This window comes from Leptodactylus fuscus, chromosome 3 (genome assembly GCF_031893055.1).
Source record: "Leptodactylus fuscus isolate aLepFus1 chromosome 3, aLepFus1.hap2, whole genome shotgun sequence".
Classification (NCBI taxonomy): Eukaryota; Metazoa; Chordata; class Amphibia; order Anura; family Leptodactylidae; genus Leptodactylus; species Leptodactylus fuscus.
In genome coordinates, this window is record NC_134267.1 from 170,837,618 (window position 1) to 170,849,773 (window position 12,156).

Genomic DNA, 12,156 nt, shown 5'->3' on the forward strand with positions numbered 1-12,156 from the left:
AATAAACCTTTAGTAACACCCCTGCCTGCTAACATCACAATAGGGGCCTTCACAGGAATTACAGCATTGGGGATGTGCTGGGGCTTGGAGATAGGTTTGTTCTGATAATTCTCCACCCCATGAACTTGAAACAGATCATTTCAAAATAGAATAAAATGTAATTTTCAGAGGACAGAGGCAGTGTCCTGCAACACGTAAGGTACTGAGGGTGGTTTATGGGTGAAATATCAAGCAAATAGGCTCTCTAAGTCAATGGGGTAAGCAGCAGTACCCCTCACAGTCCATGGACAAGAGCAACACTGTTCTTCGAAATTTTCTTTTACTAATCCTGGACATCCCCTTTAATTGTTCTGGCCCAACTTGACTATTCTTTATGATAACATTTTCCCACAATGTTCTCATTTTGGCAATAACATATAAACCCAAAAATATGAATTACCCTTAAATTGGGTAAAAACTAACCACATGTGTACCATGAAGCATGCCCCATGGGGACGTATCCAGAGTAGAAGACTGTTGCATCTGGAGCAATCTCTTGGAGAAATCGGTACATTCTACCTTTCTGCACTCAGTTGTTCTCCTGTTCACTGGTAATTCAGGAATAACAATTTTCCAAGTGATTCAGGTAAATCTTCAGATGAGCCTTGTCTGTGCTAAGGCCGAGTAGAATTTCTCCTGAGAATTGCAGTAATTTTATTCCGTGTATCAGTCAGAGAAGATGTCCTCTCTTTAGGAGGATGTGGTGACTGTAACATGGGTAAGCTACTCCCACTACTCTGCCTCAGCTTGTTGAAATTGGTGGCACTATTAGACCCATATGATCCAGATAAGCTCATTACCTTGGTGCCATTACTTGTTGGTAAAGATAGAGGAGGTTTCTTCTGCGTACCAGCCATGATGTGAGATGATGTTAGCCTCTCTGGAGTAAATGGCCTTTGTGATGCGGGAAAGTTTCCACTCACTCTTTTCATTTCCAGCAGTTGTTGCTTAGCCTGTGTCAAGGCCTCGGTGAGCTCATAGCGTTCTTCACACTCCATGCGCACGGTTTCCTTAAGGAATTCAATCTAAAAAGACAAACTATTTATTTCAAACACTAATTAAAACTTAAGGGGGGTTTCTATTGGTTACAATTTTAAAACTTAAGTACTTACCTCATTGATCTCCCACTGACCCCATTCTGATGATCTCCAGGCCCACCTTATCTCTACTACCTGCTTCCAGGAAGCGCCTACTTGTTCAATCACGGGGTGAGGTAGGTCACCCATTGCCCTGTGACTGGCAGAGAAGGCACTGCCTGTGCATAACAATGGGACCAAAATGTAAAGACCAGCGGGACCTAGTACACCTCAGAATGGGGAGCAGCAGTGGATCAACGAAGTGGGGTATTCCTTCTATTCCATTTTTATGCCATTTCGAATCATTGATACATTGGGTATAATTTAAATTTTAAAAAAATTGCAAAAATTATTTCCCAATCTCCACCATAAAATATATTAAAGGAATTTATATGCGGTGTCTTAAAAAAATATTTTCTCAAGAATGCCATACCATGTGACACATATCTTGCAACCAACTTCACCTATACCCATATGAGATCAGTCTTTCACATTGTTGCAGAGCAGAGGTCTAACTTGAAGCTTCTGGGCACCAATGCAAAATATGTAAGAGGGTCCCCACTTGCTATATGCTATATCTAAAATGATGGTGTCTTCTTATGTTATAAAGAAGTCTTTGGGCCACCTGAGACTCCAGGACCCAGTAGCGACTGCTAGTTCTGTACCTCCTATAGCTACTCCCTTGCTGCCAAGGCATTTTCTTTGTATGTCACACATATGTATAGGTCCTAATGCATTAACCACCTGTTTCTCCTTCTTCCAGGTAAAGCTTTGACAAAGAGAATCTAAAATGTACATTTTACTGTAGTTCTCTTTTGCTCAGATCTAGGCTTATGCTTGTATTTTATACCTAACTTACAGCATTACATTTCAGCACTATTTTAGAAACAGATGACTGGACATTCTCGTTATCAATTTTCTGGACAGTGCAGAAATCATAGACCCTTCAATAATTGCAAGTTGTCCAGGTGCGGAGGCAGCAGAACATCCTGCTCCATCGCACTACCATATCACAGATTTGCTTTATAACAGACTTAATGGGGCCTGTATGACCAAAGGCTGCATTATTTTATCTTACATTGTAGTTATTACTGGTAAAGATGGTGCCATCATTTAGTAAGTTTATGGAGTCAGGTAATATGGGGATATAGGGATAACTTTGCTCCTATAAAAACAAAACACAACTGTGTTGTATATAGTTGGGCTCTCTTGTGTTAAGCCGAGTTCAGATGTGGTTTTCTGAGTCGTATCTTGACATGGAATCTGCCTCAGAAAACCAACTCCCATTGAAATCAATGGGAACCGTTCATTTCCTTTTTCCACGAGCAGTTTGTTCCCGCTTGTGGAAAAAAGAAGTGACATGCCCTTTCTTCAGGCGGACATACGCCTCGCAACACTCCTTCCCGACTAGGCCCGTTCATTTGGGCCTAATTCGGAGGGGAATGCCACGACTGGATGCTGGTGCACTGTATGCACTGTACCGACATCCAGTCGTGGCTAGCCGTTTTTTTTGGACCTGATTCAGAGGCGGCCACCTTCCTCAAAATCCGGTCCAAAAAACTCCTGTCTGAACCTAGCCTTAGAGTATGAACTTAAAGCAGGCCATACAGTGTACAGTTCTACCATATAGCCGTGTGCATAAGATGATTTACACTATAAGGGCATATGCAGTTATAGATCTTTTGTAGAATTTTCCATATATAGATATTTAATTGATTTACCAGGTTTGTTTTAGTAGGAAACAAATTAATTTCTGGAAGCTCCATTTAGATGAATGGAGCTGTCACAGAAATTTCCATAAGAAACATTTATCATCTAACCACAGAATAGGTTATAAATGTTTGAACACTGGGGGTCCAACCATTAGGACCATTACCGATCACAAGAACTGTAACCACAGTTCCACTATTTCCTACGGGACTTGTGCTGTGCTCGATTATCTCCATCAATCCCACAGCAGTGAATACAGAAGTGATACAGCACTATCACTCCTACTCCTCCATTCACACATGAGACGAGACTTGTGACTGGTTTGAGTCCCAACATTTGCAACCAAGGATCATACATTCATCACTTATAGTGCAGAAAACATATGTCATGTGAAAACCCATTTAATATCTGCACTTTAAATCTCCATTTCATTTTATATGCTGAATGCACACATCTGTCAAATAGATCAGATGCATATGATATCACAGATGCATCAACCATGGAAACTAAAGGATCCTTCCAGGACCTACCACAAAGCGTGTGGTTAGGAGCAGAGATATGAGCACTCTACCTCTTGTGTAGCCTGATGCAGATGGCGGCTCAGCTCTGCACATTTTACATTCACTTCTTTCAGTTTCTCAGCTTTTGTGTTGAACTCTTTTCTCATTTCTTCCAATATGGATATGTTGTGGTCTTGTTCCCTTTTCAATCGAAGTTCCAGCTCAGAAACTATTCTCTTTAGGTTTGCAACCTCATATTCTTTAGCCTGATCTTTCTCAGTAAGTCTCATCTGAGCTTCCTGTAACTTCTTTCCCAGCATGTTCACCTCGGCCTGCAGATCATCACATGCCTTGGATACAAGTGAAGGTATCTGTAAGACATTAGAATAAAATCGAGAGAAAGAAATATTAGGAGACAGATCATTGATGGTTTATACTGTGGATATGTAGACGTGTACTGTGCAGTTGACCAAAGTGAAAAATGTGCATGAAGTCATCCAGTATCAGCTCCCAGTCCTCGGGTGTATGGATGGGTTAGGATGCCGACCTTGTGTGCCTGCAGACATAAAGCTCAATTGGAAGTTACTGCATTTACTTGTAGTAACATTCTTTCCACATATATATCACTGCTGTCTATGTGGCGGTAAAGACCACATAGCACAGAGGGTGTTGGAATTTGTAGGTTACACTCTTGTATTATGGTAGAAATCGATATCTCGTGGGGTATGTGCACACTGAAGAGACACTTTCTATTTATCTTTTGGTTTACTGACAGCTAGAGATATATTGAACAAATGATTTAGGATAGTTCTATTAGCCATCTGCCTTCTGTCCATTGTATAACACAAAACTATGGGCAGATTTATTAAGACTGGATTTCGTACCAAACACTTAATAAAAGGCCCTGACAGGCACAAGGCATACCCGATTTATCAAGAGGCCCCAGCTTGCCATTATGAAGCACAATTTGTCCCACACAAAATAAGCCCTCATATAGCTCTGTGAATGGAAAAATAAAAAACGCATAGCTTCTGGGAGATGGGGATGAAAATGAAAGAAGAAATGCCTGTGGCCAGAAGGGGTTAATGATAACATTGGTTTATTACTTATACTGGTACAATATTAATAAGAACATCAATCTTATCATTAAGATTTTATTGATTATATTCTAAAGGAAGAAAGTACATTGACTAGCATGAAGTAATATAAAACGGATTTAGAATAGAACGTTCTGAGTAATAAATGTGGATATGGGAAAACCTGCAGAGAAAAATACGACATAGTAATGATAATAACAAGACTGATGATTGGGTTCTCAAGTATGGACACGCAAATAGAGAATTGCAGAGCAGCAGGTCATTGGAAGAGCATGGAAGCTGATTATAAGAGTAGCCAAAAATAAGGAAGAGATGGCGGAGTAATCACTTAGACCCCGCTGCAAATCACACGTGTGCCACAATGCTACAGTTGTGAATTGAATCTATATAAGTAGTATTGTTATCATATATGCGTACATATCACAAAGCAGAATAGTTTTAGGCTGATATCAGAGGGCAAAGAAGCTAGCATTTCCTTTGCGCAACAAAATCTGCAAGAAAAAAAAACTGAGTTTCCGCAACGTGAGGCCTCAGTCATAGACTTTTACAGAACAAATTGGCTTCATTTTCAACAAAAAATATGCACCAAAATGGTGTTGAATGGTGTCACGTGTCAGGCCCCAATCTTTTCAGAAAGACGCATCAATTAACACAAAAGATGTTTTTCAATTACTGAAGAATTTACTATACTGTATATTTCCGTCACCGTCATTATGACCCTCATTGCCAGCAGGTTAGAATATCATGGCACCCTTGTGTTGGCTCTCGCACTAGGTACTGGAGTTGCATGGTTATGTTGCGGCCAACTGCAAACCATCATTTCCACTGATCTTACTAGCAACCTCCTGACAAATACATTGACCTTTTTGAAGGTTTATGGCTGCTGATCTCTTTATATTCCTATTCTACAGTATATAAAATACTTCTGGATAAGTCAGTAAAGCCCTTTGCTCTTTGTATCTGGGTGGGGGAGAAAATTCGATAGGACTTTTTCTGTGTCTCACTAGAATAAAATGCTTCTTATAGCCCACAAATGTTTTATTTCCCACAAATTACAGGAGAATAGCCATAATATCCTAACCAGGTGTATAAGACCCTGGTCTAGTTACATTCAAGCTTTCCCTCTCAACCAGATGTATGCAGTACGGTAGGAACCATGGGCAAAAAAATCTATCGAGTTGCTTCCTCATCCAACCTTCATAGTGTGATGTTACCGCTCTGGTAAACTCAGTATATTCCAGAGAGACTAAAGTGACGATTGAGATGTCCATACTAAGCAGGTTTCCTGGACCCCTTAAACCTGTGAATGTATAGATTTTCCTTCTTGGCTATAAGAAGCATTATTCACAGATTTTTGAGGTTACCATCTCTATAACCAGAGCCCCTTTGGGTTGATGAACTCCACAACATGTAAACAGCAGATATGACAGCAGTGGTAAAGCGGAATTTTAATCCCAATGGCTTCCATGGACAACCTTTAGTACCTTGTTTCATTACCATACCTAGTCATGTGGTCACCAGTCTTCATAATGGATGATTTGTCTCAGATAATGTCTGTATATACTTGGGTTCAAATGTACATTTCCTTTTCTGACGTGTCCCATATTGTTTAAGGCACTTATATTATTTATTTACTTATTGTATGTGTGCCCTATAAACATTTACTCCGAATCTAACAGTGTTAGGGTATACCATAAGGTATAACAGAAAGCCGCTACCCCCCCCCCCCCACCGGGAGGAGGGGGCGGAGCGGAGGGGGCGGAGCGAACGGGGGTGGAGCGGAGCGAAGGGGGTGTGGCAGAGCGGCGTTAGCAGGCAGAGAGCAGGCAGGGAGAGGACCTGCTCTCTGCCTGAGCGTGAGGGGAGGCCGCTGGAGCAGCACTGCTCCAGCGGCCTCCCCAATCCACCGCTCGGTGACGGTGACGCTAAGCCAGTCCAGGACAGCTTGTCCTGGACTGGCTTAAGTAAGCAAAAATGCCGCCCTCCCCAGAGCCCTGGCATGGCGCCGCCTGAAGCAGTCGCTTCAGGTCGCCTCATGGGAGGTGCGGCACTGACAGATGACTTGTAGACTGAATACTGTCTGGAAACAAGTAAATCAGGAAGAAAAAGAAACCAATTTCTAACACCTTGTCAGACAAAGACAGCTCAAAGACCTATGTTTAATGAAGACTTTTGGGGAAACATTTTTCAAGCGAACATTTCCTCACGATTTATACAGAAAATTACAATTATGGGCACTTCTTAGCCTTTTAATCTTCCTATACAAACCAGGGCTGTATTTCCCTCTGGATCAATTCGCAGCCTCCTGAACTCATTTATTTTATTATTGAAAGGCCTTGACAAGATTAAAGGTGAATAGTGGCTACTACTAGTGAATAGTACTGCAAATGAATACGTGATGCAGCATAGGAACAGGAAACCGTAGGCATGGATTCACTAGATTATTAGACTATATAGTTATATAAACTTAGATTACAGACATGCAAGCTAAAGCTATAACACCTGAACTTATGGCTGAGGTTAACCATCCGCTTATTATTGCCCGTATTAGTGACTGTTTTTGGAAAATCTTTGTATGAACACTGCAGACAAATATTACTAATCTCCTTAATATAATCTAGACATAGAAGTGAGTCACAAAGGCTCGACTGAATTTCCTCATCTAAAGACTTCTTTCAAAGTCTAAAATAAAAAGAGGATTGTCAGGCAGGAAAATCAGGAGGAACGGGGTTGCAGAAAATGGCACATTGTAGCTTTATTACAAAAGGATATAGTGGTTACATAAAATTAACTACTCAAGCTTCTCATTTATTGTCATAGATGTAGCGTTGGATCCTGACTATTAAGGTTCAATATACCCAAACCTTGTTTCTTCCAACATTTGCCATAGGTGGAAGAGTTGGGATATACCCATATACTGGTCCAGATTCAGCCATCATTATCTAGTGTTGGAAATGTTGGCAAACACAATTAACATGGGGTGATAGATTAATTTTATATACACATTTGTTATCCAAAATTATAGGGATAAAAGCCATGACATAAGCTAGAAACATCGGAGGAATGAACTACAAGATCAACATCATCAGACAGTGGCATATCTGTACGATTTCCAATCACAGCTGAAACTCGGAAAAGTACCAGTAAATCTGCAAAACTTTACATGTGAGCCATGGTTGGCCAACATTAAGAATAGTTACACAGGAAAGGAAAGGGGACAAGCTGAACTTTTACACGGGAACCCAGGAGACTTTAGCTACATCGCAGGGAACAAGGCAAGCACAAAGAATACACCAATGTTGCAGCCATTTTCCAATGGAACTGCATGTAAAGTAACACATGATGGCTGCAGAAACTATTCACATTGTCAAATTTTGCAAATTTAAAAAACAGGACAAGGTCTGTTCTGCTCCATTCAAGGAACAGCATGATATGCCAAGAACCCACTTCATCTGGAAAACTTCGAAACAGATCTCATTTTGACACAAACAAGGTCTTAAATACTTTTATCTTCCATTTCTCACTATATTTGACACGCTGATGATGAAGTAGTGAGAGCACACACTGACTTCACATGTCAAGACCAGTATATCAACGTGTAAACTAGGCGGTGGGAATCTTGTGGCAGAAGGTCAGGAGATGTCTTCAGGTCAGTATAAGTCCTGGCTATAATCCCTACCTCAGGGGAGACCATAGCTGCATATTCAGTAACAAACCTTTTTCACAAAGGAGCTGAGTTATACTAGCTGCCAAAGGCAAAAACTGAAGGAGTGCATCCATATAACACAAAAAAGAATCGAGACTTCTAATATGGGCAGTGATGCTGTATCATTATATTTTCATGACTCCTTTGCAGTCAATTGACTCTTCTTTTCAGGACTGGATTCACAAGCTGTTTACGTCAGTAGGCAATAAGAACATATGCAACTGTGAGTCTGCGTCACCATGTTTCCACTGGAACATATCCATATTTCTATGTGCCTTTTTTATTTTGTATGAGATTTGGCTGGCATTTATCATATTTACTATACGTGCTATAATACAATCTAACCCAGAAGCAAAATATTATGCTTGTGTCATGCATACAATATATCCTCTGTATATACTTGCCAACCTTCTCGGATTGTACAATGCCTCCAGATCAGGGGCATAACTACCATAGAGGCAGCGGAGGCGACTGCCACAGGGCCCGGGCCATTAGGGAGCCCAGTGACAGCCGCTACCGCTGCGGTTTTGTTTTTTGTTTAAATTGGCCGTTATGGGCCCTATTTACTTGCCGATCCTGGACATAATACTGTGTGCAGGGGCCACTATGGGGACATAATACTGTATGCAGGGGCCACTATTGGGTATAATACTGTGTGCAGGGGCCATTATGGGACATAATACTGTGTGCAGGGCCACTAAGGGACGTAATACTGTATGCAGTGGCCACAATGGTGCATAATACTGTGTGCAGGGGCCACTATGGGGGATAATACTGTGTGCAGGGGCCACTAATGGACATAATACTGTGTGCAGGGCTTACTAAGGGACATAATAGAGTGCGGAGGAGGGGGTCGGTCGAGGTTTTCAGCGTCGGTGTCGGTTGGGGGAGGCCCCTATGTCAAAAGTTCGCCACGGGGCCCCGCCATTCCTAGTTACGCCACTGCTCCAGATAAAAGGACTCTGGACTTTTTGGGCAATAATTGCAGGTAAATCTCCAGTGCAGTCAGGAGTCTGTTTTGTTGCAGTGGCCAGCCATATGCTATATCTTTACATTTATTTATTGGTACAATGTAAATTCAAGAAAGATAAAGCAACATTCCCAATAGTTTTGATTAAATATATCCTATTGTTCCATGTATATAGTCCCTATGCAGACTTATGTGCACCAGTTGAATGCAGCTGACGCCATGGGTGCGTACTATGAAAAATCTGGAAGCAACAGTCACACATCTGACTTCTCCCACTGACCCTCACAAAGCTACTCCTGTGCACTAGAAATCTCTCTTGGTGCAATTCCAAAGTTTAGTATCTTGTATAGGTTTATAGTAATGTACATTCATGTATGGTTTATGTATAGTTTGGCAAGTAATTTTTATTGCAAACATCAGCCTCAAATACAGTGGTGTCAAAGAGCATACATAAGTGTGACTACTCCTTGTACAAGCCCTAACTGAGGGTCATTTGTGGCCCCAGATGTTGTCTGAGATCAAAAATATTATGGAAAAATAAATATAAAATAAATATGCACTGATACTTACCTGCATTCTCACCCTGTCCCTGTGCTGGTCTGGCAGTCACCTCAGCTACATTGTTTGTGTACAGAACAGCTGTAGCGAGGGAAGGATGCAGGTAAGTATTAGTGAATATGTATTTTATATTAGCCTTCCCTGACAGCTGCATTAAAATGTATGATCCTGCACTTCAGGCCTTCCACAATAAGTTGTATTCACTACTACTGGGGTTACACAGTCCTATTAAAAATGTACAGCTTGCTTAAAATGTTAGAGATGAATTTGACAAGATGTTTGCTGACTGTTACCAATAACAAGCAGAACTATGAATGCAGCTCTGGTTTATTACGGCTGTAACCCAATATTAGATATATAATGCAAGTTTGTATACGTGTTCAATCTATAAATCAAGTGTAAGAAGATGGTCAAAGGACAAAACACCACTTGATTGGTTTGGATGGAGGTCAAACTAAAATGGATTTCAGGGGGCGCCAGGTAAGATTACATTTCAGCGATACAGAAGAAATATGTAGGATGTGTCAGCATCAGCTCTTCATCGGGAGCTACTTTTAGCGATGGGGGTTGTCCTTCTGGAGCAATCCCTTTACAGACACTGTTTAAGAACCTTATGTCAGTGCAGGTGTAAAAACCCGAATCACATTGGGAAATGCAGAGAAATGACACAGGAACTGGACAGCATCAACCTCACATCAGTCTCAGCAGATTAATGAGCTGTAAGCTTGTGCATGTGTTCAGTCGACTCTTCAGCAATCTTCACATCTGAATTTACCTGAGGCCTTCATCTTCCTTGCGCTACACTTATTACTTCCTCTCACTTATATTAGGTAACAAACAGATGTTCAGTCTAACCAGCACAAAACTAGGCTGAATACATAATATTCCATCACAGTTTTCAGCGTTTTAGTTTTACACTATCTAGGACATTTATTTCTGTAACAGTTAAAACGGTTCCAGATATTTGTACATTACTGAGGTGACATATTTCTAGCACTTTTACACTTGATGTTATGTACAATACATATCTCATGGGCAAGTTTCTTTCATATTAAACTACTGTGGTCCATCAATCTGGGAAGGGTTTTAAGGCCATTTCTAAAAACTTCACCATACTGCACTAAGAAAGATTATTCCCAAGTAGAAAATATTCGAGATAGTTGACAATCTTCCCAGGAATAGACTCCAAGGTCAGACAAAGCCCAAGAGTACATCTAAGACGCTACAATTAGTATAAGAATGAACAAGTATGATTTCTATGGATTGGTTACCAGAAGTAACCCTCTTCTTTCTTAAGAGAACACAGCAGCATGGCTTAAGTTTGCAAAGTTGTGCTTGAGCAAATCATAAGACTTATGGAACACTGTCTTTTGGACAGACAAGACCAAAGTGAAGATGTCTGACCAGAATGCACAGCGGCATGTCAGGCAAGAACCAAACACAGTCGCACAAGCCCCTCCTGCCAAATGTGAAGCACAGTGGTAAAGGGGCGATTATTTGGGCTTGTTTTGTAGCCACAGGACCGTGGCACTGTACCTTGCAGTCATTCAGGTATTGAGATGAGTTAAATGTGAGGCCATCTATCCAATAGCTAAAGCTGAGCCAAAACTAGGTCATGCAACAGGACACTGATCCCAAACACAGCAGTAAATATAAAACAGAGTGGCTGAAAAAGAAAATAATGGAGATGTTGTAATAGTCCAGTCCACATCCAGATCATAATGTCCTTAGGCCTGAATGAACTGGAGCAATATTGTAAAGAAGACTGGGCCAGAACAATGTGGGAGACTGCTAAAGTCATACAGAAAACCATTACTTCAAGTTATTGCTGCTACAGGTGGTTCTATGAGATATTGATTCATAGGGTGTACTTAGTTTTTCACATATGGCTTTTCCATTTTGGCTTCATCTTTGTTAAATAGATAATGAAACATCTGTTATATGTTGTTCATCAGAGGTTGTATGTACCTCATTTTATACCATCTTAAGATCAGATGTCATTTTTCTCACGACTGTGTAAAATTGACTTTATCTCAATAACTGGAATCGTAGCCCAGATACAGAAATCATATAGACACTGTATTGTATATCATTGCTGGGTTCCCCTGGCCTCAAACATTTGCCTTACCTTTCTTTCTAATTCCTCGTTCTTGTTTTGAAAATTCTTTAACATTTCCTCATATTTTTGTCTCTCAATCTCCAGCTCGATATTTGCTTCTTCACTAAGCTGTTTCTTAGTTTCCTCAAGCTTTAGGAAATAGTTTTGTTGTTGATTTTCCAATTCATTCTGCAACTTCAAACAGAAAGACATGGCACAAACTAGCATTAAACTATGGCTGTCAATTATTTCATGGCACAGTTTATCTCAGTCACCAGATCTCATATTCACTATAGTTCCATATTATATTATAGTCCAGATCTACATTCACACAACCCTAACAGCTAGGAAGAGCTCCTATAATATAACCCTTTCTGCCATTTAGGACATTAGTGAAAATTC

At 40.7% G+C, this 12,156-nt stretch overlaps 1 protein-coding gene across 1 annotated transcript in view; it reads right to left on the bottom strand.

The window, feature by feature from the left end:
* Positions 1–577: 577 nt before the first annotated feature.
* LEKR1 (leucine, glutamate and lysine rich 1) overlaps positions 578–12,156 on the bottom strand; it is a 44,863-nt gene continuing 33,284 nt past the window's right edge. The window contains exons 5-7 of the mRNA XM_075269563.1: positions 11,785–11,949; positions 3,397–3,696; positions 578–1,064 (exon numbers count right to left, since the gene is read on the bottom strand). Of these exons, the coding sequence (XP_075125664.1) occupies positions 654–1,064; positions 3,397–3,696; positions 11,785–11,949 (876 nt within the window). The 3' untranslated portion in view covers positions 578–653. The remainder of the gene's footprint in view (positions 1,065–3,396; positions 3,697–11,784; positions 11,950–12,156) is intronic.